General features: G+C 36.4%; 1 protein-coding gene across 1 annotated transcript in view; it reads right to left on the bottom strand.

The window, feature by feature from the left end:
- GPC6 (glypican 6) overlaps nt 1-16,265 on the bottom strand; it is a 736,111-nt gene that overhangs the window by 317,893 nt on the left and 401,953 nt on the right. Inside the window, exon 3 of the mRNA XM_040653781.2 lies at nt 14,676-15,067. Coding sequence (XP_040509715.1) covers nt 14,676-15,067 — 392 coding nt within the window. The remainder of the gene's footprint in view (nt 1-14,675; nt 15,068-16,265) is intronic.

Consider the following 16,265-nt stretch of genomic DNA (forward strand, 5'->3'; position numbering starts at 1 on the left):
AAATAAGTCAATGATATTAATGCTGGCAGAAATTTAAGCAGGCAGCTTGAAATTCCTATAAGCAGGCAATATTTGCCTAAGAAGGCACTGACCAGTAACCGTTTCTTGCCTATTACATTCAAACTTATCTTGTAACATCACTAATTTAAAGGTTATTTTCCCTAAATATTGCTAAGAAAGTAAAATTGCAATTCTAAGTGCAGATAGCAGCTGAACTTTATAAAATCACAGACTCCTTTTACTCCTTTGTCACGTCACCTGTTCTTCAATTTACAAGGTCTTATTATTCTCATAATGAATGTTCTCCATACGTCTGGTGCAACAGATTAAAGAGGACATTTTTAATTTCAGTTCAACAGTAATACCAGTTTTAATAGTGTGACTTCAGGAAAATGATTTATCAAACAACACATTTTATATGTCTCTTCAGGAAAGTAAAGTTGATTCTGTCTAATTTCATTCTTTATTCATAATCTGTTTGACTAACTCATAATTCGGATGCCTGGATGAATATAGCCTATCTGAGCAGAAACTACAATTATTAGTTTAATCATATATATTTTAGTAAGAAGTAACAACTATAGAGCTACATGAGAGAAAAATTTAGATAGACAAAAACCAACATTATACTTATAAGTAATGCATCTTCACTACTCCTGACTTTTTAAATGAAATACACCACAAATGGCTTTCTTCTATTGCAAAGGTAGTTATTCTTGTCATGCTTATGCAAGTTTTCCATCATTACAACTTTAACAACTAAAGTTACCTTGGTATATTTATAAGGGTGACTAACACTGAGAGTCAGCAGTTAGCAAATACGTACACAGTTCCTCTCTTTCTGTTTGTGTGTTTGAACCTAAAAACTGTTAAGTGGATTTCAACACTATTGACTTGTGCAAAGAAGGCATTCCAATTTACTTCTAATGTAACATGGTGAGTTCTTACACTGCTTCAGTTGCCAACATATCACTCTGAATCTCTGCATGCCTGTCTAAAGACAGATCAACAGAAAAAGATCTTGAAACAAATCTTAACTGGATTAAGCATTCACTTTCTAATCTTTCTTTGGTAGAGATGTACTTCTACTAAGGAGCAGCACACATCTACCAGGAAAAGATATTTGATCATGAAAAAAGAAAATAATTCAATACATTTTAACGTATTTATTTCTTCTACCAAATGTCAGTCTGTTCCATGCTATATCTTAGCTAACAGTAAGCGTACCTGAATGCTTTACACACCCCACTGCATAGGTCTTACCTCACTACATCAGCACTATTAATGAAATATATCTGTCAAGGCTTATTAAAATTCTTTTTGATGTGTATCTTGGCTCATAAACCTCCATACTATATTGATACTGCCTACAGAAACGTCCTTGTAGAAGTGAATCTCTGCAGATGGGATGATAAAAGGGAAATGTTTGAAACTTTAAAAAGTTTAGTCTCTAGCAGAGTTTCCTTTTCTGTCAACACTTACTTTGAATCATGCTTTGTATTGCTTCTATATAGCTATTGTTCAAAAAATGGTTCATAGAATATTTTAACATATAGAGTAAAACTCTTTCAATCAAATAATAAAGAGATGAAAAGTAGGTGATGGATGCCAATCAGTTTTCATAGATATACCATTTTCAGTGCTTTGTTTACATGTTGTGCATGTACTGATCCTTAGGTAGCGAACAAATCTTGTAAGATTTGTCTGAGCAAGAATTTATCTAGGTAAGTGTAGCAGTGGATTTTTTTCATGTTCTTCTTCATGAATACAATCTTTTCTGCTTTTCTGTTTGTAATGTATTGCCACAGTGCACAGGAATTGCCCTTTGGAACTTTAGAGACTGTTCCACAATTTGCAGTGTCTCCGATGGCAGATGACCCTATATGCTTCAGAAAGTTATTAAACTTCTGCTAAATTGCATGGACAAAATTTTACTGATCACGATTTTATATGAATTTAACTGAGTATACTGATAGTCTACAGTAATTTTACCTATGTTAACTGGTAGTGCTGTTCTTATGCATTTAAATGGTTGTTTCTGGACGCAGAATCTGTTATTCCATCAAATTTTACTCAGCAGTAATTTTCCTACAATAAATTCCTCAGGCTCTCTGCAAAGAACTTTGCTTTAATAAACTTTGGTATCTGATTTTATACAAATCTGAACAATCAGATCCTAATCAAGTTCAGATTGAAGTCAATGGCTGTGGAACTTTTTACTGATTCAGGGGGAAAGTAGGAGGAGGGGATGGAGACAGAGAAGGAATCTTAAATAGAGAATCGACCTTATGGTACAAAAATATGAACTGTATATTCACACTGATTCAGTACTAAGCCAACTCTGGAAGACATTACTCTCAGAAACATTGTTGAGGAATCAGACTGAAAACAAGATATGGATGTAAGGTGATTTGTTTTGAGATCAGAGGAAAAATAACACTGGTTATCCATATGGGGTTTCATATATACATTAACCCCTTTCCCTCACACTTTTTATATCATTAGTAAATTCTATTGCATCTGCTAGTTGTTTAGTTTATGACACTTCTTTTCTTTTTTAATTCTTGTAACTATAGACTATAACAAAGACTAAAACAAAACTGAAGCAAGAATAAATGCACAGTAGTAGAAACTGGCAGCCAGCTTCTCTGGTAGTCTAAGATAAACTTGTTTGGAAGTTTAAGATTTTGCATTCAGCATACATTAATCTGAAAACATTATTTACTCAAACTTTTAATTCTAATTTAAGTGAAATTTTGACTTGCATTCATTTCCAGTTGGTATATTCTATATAGTCTACAAATCTATATGCTTATTGCTAGTCAAAAAATAAAAAAAAATGAACTGAATTAAGTGATTTTCTCATTCTCATACAGTTGGAAAGGAAACAACCTGAGAAGTCCCAAAAATTTCAGTAAGCGTGGAAAATTCTGAAAGCAGTTTGATTTGTGATCCCACAGTTTCTCTACATTTTTCTTTAACAGCAGATGTGAACTGTTTTTTAAGAACAGATTTGTGATGCTGAAAGATACACAGATGTTTATCTTTCCTACTTAACTGCATCTTAACATGGTGAATGTGTTGCTAAGAACTTCCTGAACATCCTTCAGTTATGTTTTCCTACACTCTACATGGTAGCAGGATACTTCCTTTGAAGTTTAGCTTAAAATCTCCAAGACTAAAAGCAGTGTGCCTTGAGCTTTCTCTGTCTTGGATTCCAAAATGACTGTTAAACTAGTCACATGTTATCCAAAGATAATCTCAGTGTGAATACCAATCAAATTTGCTTTGGCCCAATTACCAGTTGTATCAACACTGAAGACCATAGAGCTACAAGAAAAACTGCTTGAGTTGTGAAGCTTTTCTAGACCTGGCTCCTCACCTGAGCTGGCTTGGGTTCATACATCTCAGACACCACAGATGCTGGTCAGTTACTGCATTCCTCAGAGAAGACCAAATGCTCAGGTCCATATGCATTCACTTGTTTTGGGTCATGCCTGAAAAAAAGGGGTTCATTGCAGATGACACAATGTGCCATAACATCACAGTGAGTGGCAGTATAGTTGAGTCAGCAAATTCCTGAAGAGTAGAATGCAGTTTGAAATTTCTCTCTTTTTTTTTGTACTTGAACAGTGTCGGCTAATATTGTGAAACTCAGATCCACATCTTTGGTTAATAAGACATCCTTCTACCAACTGGATGCATAAAGCATTCATTTGAAACAGAACAGCTAGATTGGAGTCTTTTTGTGTGTATGTGGAGAGAATTGCTAATGCTTTGGCAAGACAACCCAGCATGCAGAACACTTACTCAGGATAGTGAGAGTTTCCTGCTTAGCTTTGTCAGTTTGTCAAATACTGACCTAAACATTGGTTCTGGGTCCAGGGGTAATACTGACATATGGGCACAAAAGAATAATGGGAGAAAAAGTGGGAGACAAAGAGCAAGTTTGAATGCAATTTCTTTTCTTGGCAATAATGAAAATAATATAAGTAGGGGTGAAGCTGTGAGTCTGTACATGCTTCTTGAATAAATCCACTTTGTATAAAATTGATAAGTCTTGTGCAATCAAAGACCAGAGTTTAAACTTGCACCATAACTGAATGTCGAAACACCTTGGGCAGTTTTAAAAACCAAACCATTTTCAAGAAGGGGGAATTTTTTCACAGGCTGAAACCATGTGGAGTTTTTGGGAAATGGCAAAGCCTTGTATGCCAGCTGCACAAGGGTGGCAAACCATTATGAAAAATGCACAAACACTGGATTGTTTTGTATTACAATTCTCTTGCAATAGACTTAGTTTCTGCTCTGCTCTGCAGAACATACTGGTCAGAGAGGTGTATAACTGAGATTAACTAAATCTTCCCAACTTTATTTAAAGCTCTACCACCATTTTGTCTGCCACATTTTGTTTTTACTCAAGGGTTGAATCCCTCCTTTCTTCCTGGGGGTTTTCAAAAGAAGAAAAAAGGAGTCTTTTTTATTAAAAAAAAAAAAAAATAACATTTTCTCTTCAGAAAAGATTATGGAAAAAAACTCAGCAAGCTTGTGGTATAAAATATTCCCATGAGAAGCAAGGAATGGAGAACAGAGGTAAGTTTACAATTTTACAGATGATCAGAATTCTTATCTTCTTGACACTAAAATGCTTTATTTTGTATTCTGATATTAATACCAACTTTTCTTTTTTGTGAGATATTTTGAGATGCATGACCTAAGAGGACATTTTAAACCAATTTCCTGTGACCTCTGAATAAATTAGACTTGTAGTTAGATCCACATAGTTTATTTCAGACTTCATTATTTTCAAGTCTCACATAAATTTGACATCTTCAATTTGTTGCTGATGACTTTGCTGACTATCACACTTAAACAGATATACATTTGAAGTCCAATTAGTATTCCTGATAAGTTTTGGTTAATCAGATATTTCACTGATTAATGTTTTTTGTAGAATGCTAAAGGCAGAAGAACCTATTAGTTTTCACAGGCTCCAGGATCACATGAGAAATAAAATGAATTGCTTTTATCAGATCATAATTGGCAAATGGTACTTCCACAGGTGGCCTTTGAAATAGGATGAAGACAATCTGTAGAAACTGATATTTTATGAAGTCAGAATACTGAAAGATTATATATAATCTTTTTGCATTGCTTAAACTTCAGACTTTTTAATCTCCTTACTACTTTTATCTGATTCTTTTGAATATTCTTTTACTCACCTGTTCTAAAACAGCAAAAAACTTAAAACCTGCTGTAAGATTAATTACAAAGAAGATCTAAACCTACCAGTGTCAGCAAGCTCTTAGGTGAGCTTTGCTTCTTCACCACTATTTCTGCAATGATTTGGCTGTAGGTCATGACATATATTAGGCTCTATCGTTTCTTCTAAGAATTCCTCTGAAAAAGTTCTGTCTTCTCTCTACTTAGCTTCTGCAGGTTCCATATTAACAACTTTTACAAGTAGGAAAGACAACTGCTATGATAACTCTAAGGAACTGTGCATAAATTGTGCCTTTTTGTTACTTCTAAAGAAAACCTAAAGAAAGAAATAATTTGAACAATTGTTTTTGTAATGTGTCATGATAGTGTTTAATGGCAAAGTTAAACTAAAATAGTTTCACTCTCGATCTGAATATATAGGTAGAAGTTTCAAGTAAAGCTAAACTAGAAGACAATTTATGTGCCATAGATAACTAAAATATGCACAAACTGATAAAAGCACTGTAACCAATGTATCAGTAGATGTTTGCTTATGAGTGGTACAGTGATCCAACTAGAAGACAGGACTGCTGCAAATGTTGAGTCGTGAAATGGCACATGTTGAGGAATAATCCAGGTTGACAGACCTACTTCAGTGATACTGAAGCAGACTGAATGTTTTACTGAGCAAGATGACTCAATTAAACTCATGTCAATAAGGTCAGTGCAAAGCTAACTGAATGAAATTTAAAGACCTAAGAAATTGGGAGTCCAGCATGGATAATATCTGACAATTCTAAAAAACATGACGTAGACCACAGCTTTTGCAGACATCCTACCAACCATTTTGTTTTCACTGAAGTGACTGTTTCATTATCAGTTTTTTCTCCTCAGCTACCTTTCTGGATTAATTTGATGTTCTAGTGCACATAAAGTAGAAAACAAATCAGTGTATGTGCAGTAAATCTGAGACATCTGAAAGGAATCTAATTTATGATTGTTTATTTTTCCATGAAATGTCTATGTTAATTAATGTTAATTAAATTGGTTTGTGTCCCTTTCCTTGAAAGACGGAAAGATTTGTAGAACAGTTGGAGAACCTCAACTCAGAAGACACTTCCCACAAGGCACTTCTATGCAGATACTATTCACTCCTTTTATGACACAGAAGTCATAGAATCACAGGTATTGGAGGGGACCTCTGGAAATCATCTAACCCCATGTCCTACTAAAGTAGGTTCCCCATGTTAGATTACTCTAGAAAGTGTCCAGGTGTGTTTTGAATATCTCCAGAGAAGGATATTCTACAACTTCTCTGATCAGCCTGTTCCAGTGCTCTGTCACCCGCACAGTGAAGATTTTCCTCATATTTATACAGATCTGCCCATGTTGCAGTTTGTGCCTGTTGTCCCTTGTCCTGTCACAGACAACCACCAAAAAAAGCATGGTTCCATCCACCTGACTTCCATTCTTTAGATATTTCTAAACCAAGGCCCCCTCTTAGTCTTCTCTTCTCCAGGCTGAACAGTCCCAGGTCTCTCAGCATTTCCTCATACAAGAGATGCACAAGACCCCTAAAATGTAGCCCTCAACTCCGAGCTCTGAGAAATCCCTGGCTGGACAACTCATGAAATCCCTGTCTAAGGAATGCCAAGCAACAGGAAGTGGAATAAAGATGTGGTCCATTCACATCATGGTACGATCCCACTCTTGGAAAGATATAGTAACTCAAAACTCCAAGAATGAATGACTGAAAAACTTTAAAACAATTGATCCAGAAGCAGTCATAAACGACATGCCTGCTTATCTGGGCTGCTCCTAAATCAATCATTTGAACTGAGAATAAAAGTTTGGTGAAAACTACAGTCCATAGTAGATCTTTTTTCCCTCTATGACTTTAGCAAGTCTGATCTTTACAGCCAATGATGTTAAATAAACAGGTCACGTAGCTCTTTATCTGTCACACCCCACAAATCACATTTTCTACCATTAAAGTACTATGCGTTTTGGCTTTTAATTACCTAACTTATCAGCGTGTAATATTTTTCTCCTTCCCTGCAATAATTACATTCTGAATCAGTGTGCCATTCAATATTGACCTTTATTTATAACTCTCACAAAGAGTTGAATGTTTATTTATAAAGCATGAAAAACAGTGTTTGTAAGAATATTGATTCAGTTTATTTAAAAAGCAGTGGCCTAGCATTCTGTGAATAGAAGTAATCACAGGCAATTACTAGCGACTGCTTTTCACTACTAATCTTGGGTTTAACCTTATAATTGTATTACTGAATTTGCTTCACTTTGCTCATATATATCACCAGGGTCCTAATAAGAAGTCTGATATCAACATAATTTAATAAGGTCCAGGGGAAAAATGCTTTTAATTGTTTTAAAAGAAGGCAGACATATAGACAATGCTAGGAACTGAGGAATGAAGTATTGTAATGTTCTTTTTTATTTTGCAATAAATGATAATTCACATTTAAATGCATTAATGAAATAAGTTCTTAGTGGCTGGGTCACAAATTTTTAATGTTGATGTTACTAACAAAATCACTAACTGCTCCTAGTAGTGCCCCTGAGCTAAGCTTCACTTTATACCTGGTATAAAAGCTACTTTGATTGCTGGTAGCATGAATTTGCGAGTGTGAAAGGCAAAGTCAAACTAAGAACAATTCTTCTATCCCAGTATATATTGTGTGGAAAGTGGCCACGCTCAGAAAAAGCTTAGAGAAAAGCAAAACTAGCAAACAATAACTAAGGCCCCAGATCTATGCAGACATAATCTGTGTTGACTTCACGTTACTAGACAGCTAATTTCAGAGCAAAATCCAATGAATATGTAACTGTCTGTTTGGGATTAAATTAGATCTCTGAGCAGCAGTAGGGTAATGACAACTGTCTAGAGACTGTAATTTTGGAGAGGGCTGACCAGTCATACTTCATTATCTGTTTTTGTTTTTTGTTTGCTCATTTGTTTTCTCATGTTCTCAATGTGAATTTACCTTGGTTAAGATATGAAATTGGCAGAAGTCATATTCATGAGACATAAAAATTGTTTTGTTTTTTTTTTCTTTATTTTTATAAAGTTCTCAATGAAATGCATATGGAAAAAAATACTTTCAGGAAAAAAAAAATTCTTTGAGTGAAATGCTATTTTGATGGGACAACAACTTGTTAAGAAAACTGTGCTGCTTGTACCAAAGAACAGGACAAATGTGGCAAATATTTATTCAGTTAGGGATTTAAACTATGTTTTGAAATACCTAGACTTACACTCTTTATTTTTTACTGTGTACTTTTATTTTCTATACATTATGCTTAGTAAAGAGCTCTTCTTCACTTAATGAGAATTGTCTCCTGTACAACAAACTTTACAATGTTGGAAAATCATTTATGAATATTTTTTGGAAAGGTATATCAGGAATCCAAAGCTAATGTAAAATCACAATGTACCTCTCATGGTTAATTACTTAATTTTAATTGCTTTGCCCTCTGTTCTTTTTCTGCTTGCATTTTCAGTCATGCATTGACAATTCAAAGAGAGTGATCACCGGGAATGTTTTGTTAAGAGTCAGAATAACTTATCATTATTTACTTGCAAAGTATGAAGAGCTCCTACAGAGTAAAAGATGACCATGAATATATGCATATGCCTTGTCTATCACATTACTTGAAATCACAGCTGGCAGGAACTTCAGAAATATTTTCAGTATTTTCTTCAGTTCAACTTGAAATACATTACATACTGAATCACAGCTGGACAAGAAACTTGTGTTTTGCTTTTTTTTTTTTCCCAATTTTGTTGGTTTGGGCTTTGCTTTTTATTTTCCTCCAGGAAAAAGTAGAGAAAAACAAAATACATTTAAAAGCATTGTCATCTGAATATGCTAAATATTTACAGGAAAAATTAAAAAATAAACAGCAGTTTTCTCCACCAGGCTGTAACAAAGCAGATCAACATATTCTGCAGGTTTTTAGAATCTGACAAATTAGTAAAAGAAATAGATGGTGGAAAATTTTAGCCCAACTTTTTACCTACCGTTCAGAAACCGATCTATTATCTACACTACTACTGTAGGTGAGAAGCTGTGCTTGCCTTTTGAATTACTAGGCACTGAGGTAAACAATCAACTGAAAACCAACTAAACAGACCTTTGATGTGTCCCGAATGGCAGTTCTTATGTATTAATTAATAAATTTATTTCATTTGTCCCACTTTAAGAAACAAAATCATTTCTTTTTTACATGTATACACAACTTCACAAATCACATATAGAATTTATTGAGCTGAAATCTATTCAAGCCAATGTAAATATTCTGCATTCAATGGACATTTAAAAACCTCTTAACAAATGCAGACTGACAAATTTTTAACACGAGTATGAAAATTGAAATGATTTTAAAGTTCTGAAACTTAAAAAGTACAGTTAGATTTCGCGATTATGAAAAAATATTCAAGTAAATTTGCACAGCTTCAAATAGATGGAATGTAAGTATGCACAACTGAAGTATAATACTAGGAAAAAAAGTCATTCTAAATATAAGCAAAACCTGAAACTAACCAATTTATTTAAATGGCATCTATCTACATTACATTTTCACTGACGTAAGCAAATTGCAAGTGAGAAATGATGGAGCTATTTGCTGACTACCTTAAATGTGCTTGAGTGTGTACATATGTGGTAGTTTCACCCTGATGGACAGCTAAACTCTACCACATTGCTTTCTCACCATCCTCTACTCAAAAGAACAGGGTGGTGGGAGTGGGAATTAAATGAGAAAGGATTCAAGGGTTGAGATAAAAACAGGGAGATCCAATTACTGTCACAGGCAAAATGGACTAGAGAAGGGAGAAACTGAAAGCAAACTAAAAACACATTCCCTCCATCTGTCCACTCTACTTCTTCCCACTGAACTGCACATGGAAACAGGGAATGGGGGTTATGGTCAGTCTCTAATGCTTTGTCTCTTCAGCTCCTTCGTGATTACTCCCTTCCACTGCTCCAGCATGGGAACCCTCCCATCGGATGCCATCCTTCCCAAATGGATTGTACGTGGGCTTTCCATAGACTGCAGCTCTTCAAGAACTACTCCACCATGGATGGGGTCTAAATTCATGCCTCTTCACAGGATATTCAGAGATCTTATTTATATATAATATAGAGTCACTTGAGGTTCTTTACACCTGCCCTACAAGACTGCTTATGACAAAGTCCCTAAAACCAGTAACTGTTAACATTTTTATGGGCATGAGTATACTCACTGAAATTTTTATGTGAAAGTCAATCAAAGCATATTTTATATTTAAGTAAAAATGTTAATGTAATTAACAATTTAAAAAGATCATAGGATAATTTGAGTTGGAAGGGAGCTCAGGAGATCCCCAGTCCAACCTGCTGCTCAATGCAGGCTAAGATTAGAGGTCTGACTCTACAGGACCTTGTCATATCAGAGAACTTTATACAGTCTGGACAAAACCTTCATGGATGGAGACTGCACAGTCTCTCTGCCTTCTTGTTGGAAAGTTTCTCCTTACATACAAGTTATTTCTTCTTTCAGCTCATATCCATCACTTCCCATCATTCCCCACTATAAAGAGTCTCACTGGATCTCCTGCACAAGTGGTAGGTGCCCCTGAAGCCACCTCAGCTCCAGGTGGAACAAGCCCCAGTCCCACATTCTGTCATCCCAGTGCAGCTTTTCTTGACTCTCCTGGTGGCCTCCACTGAACTCACTGTCTTTCTTGCATGGTAGGGGCCCAAAACCAAATACAGTGTTCTGAATGTAGTCTATTAGAGCATCACAATTTACCTGTACATAAAGCAAAGGACTTGTACTGTATCTGGAACAAACTATCACCTTTCAAAAGCCCTGTCTCCTAGGGCTCGGTACTGGGACTGCTTCTATTTAACATCTTTATTAATGATCTTGATGAGGGGATTGAGTAAACCCTCACTAAATTTGCAGACGACACCAAGTTGGGAGGGAGTGTTGATCTGCCTGAGGGGAGAAAGGCACCACAGAGGGACCTGGATAGACTGAATTGATGGGCCAAGGTTAATGGCATGAGTTTCAATAGGGCCAAGTGTCCAGGCAATCCTACAGGCTTGGGCAGGTGTGGCTGGAAAGCTGCCTGATGGAAAGGGACCTTGGTGTACTGATGGACAGTCAGCTGAATATGAGCCAGCAGTGTGCCCAGGTGGCCAAGAAGGCCAATGGTATCCTGGATTGTATCAGAAATGGTGTGGTGAGCAGGACTAGGGAAGTAATCCTGCCCCTGTACGCAGCATTGGTGAGGCCTCACCTCGAGTACTGTGTTCAGCTTTGGGCACCTTAGTACAGAAAGGACATTGAGGTGCTGGAACAGGTCCAGAGAAGAACAACAAGGCTTGTGAAGGGCCTGGAGAATATGACCTATGAAGAGAGACTGAAGGAACTGGAGCTGCTTAGTGTGGGGAAAAGGACACTGAGGGGAGACCTTATTGCTCTCTTCCAATATCTGAAAGGTGCTTACAGAGAGAGTGGGGCTGGTCTCTTCTCACTGGTGACAAGTGACAGGATGAAGGAAAATGGCCTTAATTTGTGCCAAGGTAAGTTTAGGTTGGATATCAGGCAAAACTTCTTTACAGAAAGGGTTGTTAAGCACTGGAATAGGCTCCCCAGGGTTGAGGTTGAGTGATGGTTGAGTCACCATCCCTGGATGTGTTTAGAAACCATTTGGATGTGGTGTTCAGGGACATGATTTAGCGGAGCGTTGTTACGGTAGTTTGCTTAGGTTGTGGTTGGAGTTGATGATCTTTAAGGTCTTTTCCAACCTGAGTGATTCTATGATTCAATTTAAAAGCATTGCTTTAATGTCAAAAACCAAACAAATAACACTCCACCCTGCCCCTCACCATGAATGGGCACACACGAATCAGGAACATTACTGAGCTACCGTTATCATCTTCAAGTGATACTGTAACAAGGCTCCATTTATGAGTACAGAACTAATAATTCTAATTATAAAATCTTAGAATCACTTAGCAATCTGGTGATAAGCCCTATTCTTGAAAGACTTTATGTACCCAAAACCCAGCAAGAGAGATGTAAACATTTTGAGGGTATGAGAGAAAGAGACACTCACACATTCTGTATATTTATATAGATATATAGGGAAAGTGACATCTCAGCAGACAATTAACACCTTAATATGTTTGGGATTCACAAATTACACATATATTTAATGAATTAGGTGGCTTAATTCCTACAGTTTGATGGTGCTGATACAGCAAGATCTAATTCCTACTGACAGCAGTGATACCAGAGCTAGGCACTTTCACTTAAAACTTGACCAACAAGGGCATCTCTGATGTTCACAGAAAACCTGGGACTGTAGATTTATGCATTCTGTGCACAGAGTCTAAGCAGCTATATCTGCCCCAAGCCAGGCTAGATGGGTTGGGAGTTCATGCTAGTGCCGTGGCATTGTTTAGAAAAGACTACAAGAATTCACAGTGCCAGAAATAAAGTGAAAAGTGACTCTGTAGTCCAGAAAGACTTGAGAGGAAGAAAGTTCAATTTTAGCTGAGTAACCAGGTTTATCTGTTTCATTTGTGCAAAATGCATCTGTTTTATTCTTAGTGCAAAGTGACTGTGTAACTCCATCATGTTCTTGCTTCTCACTCTGGCTCCGCACCTTCTGAATTTGCAATTGCAAACTATTGCATCATACAGGATAAGGAAAGTTCAGAAGTCAGAGTTTCCTCATCATGTTGAGCATATCAGACACTATATCAGCTGCCACTCTACTTCACCTTCTTGCTGTGATTTAAATGAAGAGAAACAGCCTTTTGATGAAGAGGAATAGCTTAGGCTTGTAAATGCAAGAAAGTGTTGCAAAAGGCAAACATCAAAATCCTGTATACAGTTATTGTCTAGAAGAAGGTATTTCAGTATTTCATAATGGATGTCACTTGAACACTTCAGAATACAGAATATCACAAAATCATGCAATTAGTTAAGGTTGGAAAACTCCTCTAAGATCATCAAGTCCACTGTCAACCCATCACCACCATGCCCACTAAACCATCATCCTTTGGATGCTTGGACTCATTACGGTGATATCAATGTTCCTCTCTCCCACGTTCACCCAGCTGAGCCATTTACTTGTTATTGGGCTGTTAGAAAAGCAGACTGATTATTCTCATTTCTAAAAGGTTATAGGTACCCTTGGTTTTTAACCTGTCCATTCTATTTTTTAAGAACTTGATGGTTCTTTCTTTTAAAGTTGTGACACAAAATGGCAAAAAGGATTTTGCTTACAGAATTCAAAGACTCAGCAAACAAACAAACAAACAAACAAAAAGCAAACATCCGAGAAACTGTCTAATGAAAGTGATCAATCAGTAATAATTGAGAGATGAGAACTTGGGGAAGAAATGGATGTACTGAAGCATGAAATTGGAAGGTTTTCTGAGCTTGACATCTGGTCAGATACTCACTTTGTAATAAGCATGAGACCAGTTTGTCTCTTTGCAGACCATAATAATCTGCCAGTGATACTTGATGTGGGTTCCTTTGCTGCTTGATATGTAACACATAGAACACCATTCCTACAGCAACAGTGCTGCTTTTGTCCTATTTGGAGGCATTTAAGTATGATTCTACTGTTTTTTCCCCTCTTACCTTAATCTTTTGCTGTTGTTATGAATTAATAAGCTCCAGAACTACATAAATCTAGAATCATGAAATAGCCAGATCACAGAACAGACATCTAATTGGATCAGCAATTCAGAAATAAGTATACCTGATTTTGAAACACTATGTGAGATAGAGTAATTCAGGAACATTTCTGGCACCCAAAAGGATTATTTTTGTGTGTGTGTTGCTTTTTTATTACATAGCTTTAATTATATGTAGCCCTCAAGGACTAAAATTGTCATAAATATTTGCATCGATAAATAATTAAAACTAACATAAATGTGAGTCAAATTTTCCTTAGGGAAAGCTCAAGTTCCAGAGATGTCAGTAGTGGTCTCATCAAGAACATAACTAGACATTTCTAATGAAATCCACCACCCAGCTGCATGATGAATGAATGCTACGAGGGCTCTGCTGTCCTAGAAAGAAGCAGCATAAATTTACTTGAAGCAATTTAATTCTGATCATAGTCATCATCTTTTATATATGTTGCTGGTTTTGAATTACTAATGACGTGATATAAAATTGATGTATATCAATATTTCCTTGTGTCTTAAGCACAGGGAAATGATTTCCAGGCAGTATTGCCATAATATCTCTATAAGGAATAAATTACAACTGTTATCTCTACCTACATACTCAATATGTGTCTACCAGTACACACACACACATGCATAAACCCAAAAAATCAACCCAGTATTAAAAAAAACCACGCATAGTCATATTTTGATTGTCTATTAAATTTGAAACAAATTCAAATGTAAGAAACTCTGATTTCAGATTACCTTGGATACTCTGTTTGCAACCTCTCTGCCTACTGTCAGCCCCTGAACAAAGGTCCGTGCAGCAATGAACGCTCTAGTCACTTGAACCTTCAGCTTCCTGGGTACATCTCCAAATGGTTTCAGCTGGTCTGTATACTTGCTTACACACTCCAAGTAGTCCTCAGTGAAATGATACTGGGGGTTTATGAGCTGGAACATCCTCTCCAGCAGCCGAGCCCAGAAATCATTCAGCATTTCCTCCAAGTTCACATTGCCTCCTGTGTAATAACGCTTCAGTTCTGTGAAGAGATCCTGGAACACCTCCGAGTTCTGCATATACAGTGTGCCGTATGTCCGTACAAACATATCATTTAAGGATCTTTCTGCGTTCTCAAGAAGTTCTCGGAAAAATTCTGCAAAGTAAACAGGGAGATATTAACAAGGAGATATTAGTAAAGCATAAAGGGTTTCTTGACTGCATTCCTATGTTAACATTAGTAAAGTTTGTTCTAATATGTTGTCACTACAGCATTTTGCTATAAAGAAAAACAAAGTATATCCTGGGTTCCCCACGAAGGTAGAAAGATGTAGCACCATAACTCTGAGCACCAAAAGTACTCTTAAATATTTCAATGAGGGTACCTCCACTTTCACTCCACTTACTATTTAATGTAGATATCCCAACATCTTTCTCAGCCAGTATACTAAATCTGGTATGCTAAATGTCAAGTCATTAATATGATGACGGAATTGAAATTGTAAAAATTTAAAATAACTAGACAATGATAGGTTCTATTCAGATGAAGTTGTTATGGTATAGAAGAACACTGAAGAAATAAAGCTGAAAATTGATTTACAAATATTCTTGAATGCTGGAAATGAGCAGAATCTCCTTTAGAAGTATTATTTGGTTAGGAAATACTAAGAATATGCTAGCATTTTCAATAATCTACTACTCTACTGAAGTACTTTACTAGAACCTTCTACCATCTGTGTCAGACTACTAATTTCAATTTGTGTTAGTTGTATTGGAATAGCAGACTTTACATTTTTAAATGCATTTCATACTTTGCTACTCCTGTGCATCTTCTCTACTCAGGCTTGTACCATTACCTATTTCTAAGTTTTGATTTCTGGAACTTATTATTACTGGTAAATGAGCCAGTCGGATGCCAATCACAGTAGAGATCCCTGAAATCTCTCTTTGTACCTCGGAAATGTGTGATCATCTCTTTTGCTAATATCCTTTATCTGCTGTATGTCACTTAAGTTTTCCCAAGGAATTCACTGAGATTATAGTCATTTTTTCAAACACATCTGACAAAAGCAAACACTGCTTCTTCTTCTTCTTCTTTTTTTTAATAGAAGACCCCATCTTCCTACAGAGTCCATTTGTCAGCCTTAAATCTCCTTTGGAAGAGGGTTCAATGATTGCTGTGGTCTGTAAATGGGGCACTGCAGACAGCATGGAAGAGATGGCAACAGCCTTGGCAAAACATGTATATTTTATTCACACATATGCAGGAGTCATCACACAGCCAACTCTAGGATGCCAGATTCTAAATACGTGGTGGTTGCCCATACACACATCTGTGTGTGCTCTCTGCAGGA

The sequence above is a fragment of the Gallus gallus genome, chromosome 1 (genome assembly GCF_016699485.2).
Source record: "Gallus gallus isolate bGalGal1 chromosome 1, bGalGal1.mat.broiler.GRCg7b, whole genome shotgun sequence".
NCBI classification, from domain to species: Eukaryota; Metazoa; Chordata; class Aves; order Galliformes; family Phasianidae; genus Gallus; species Gallus gallus.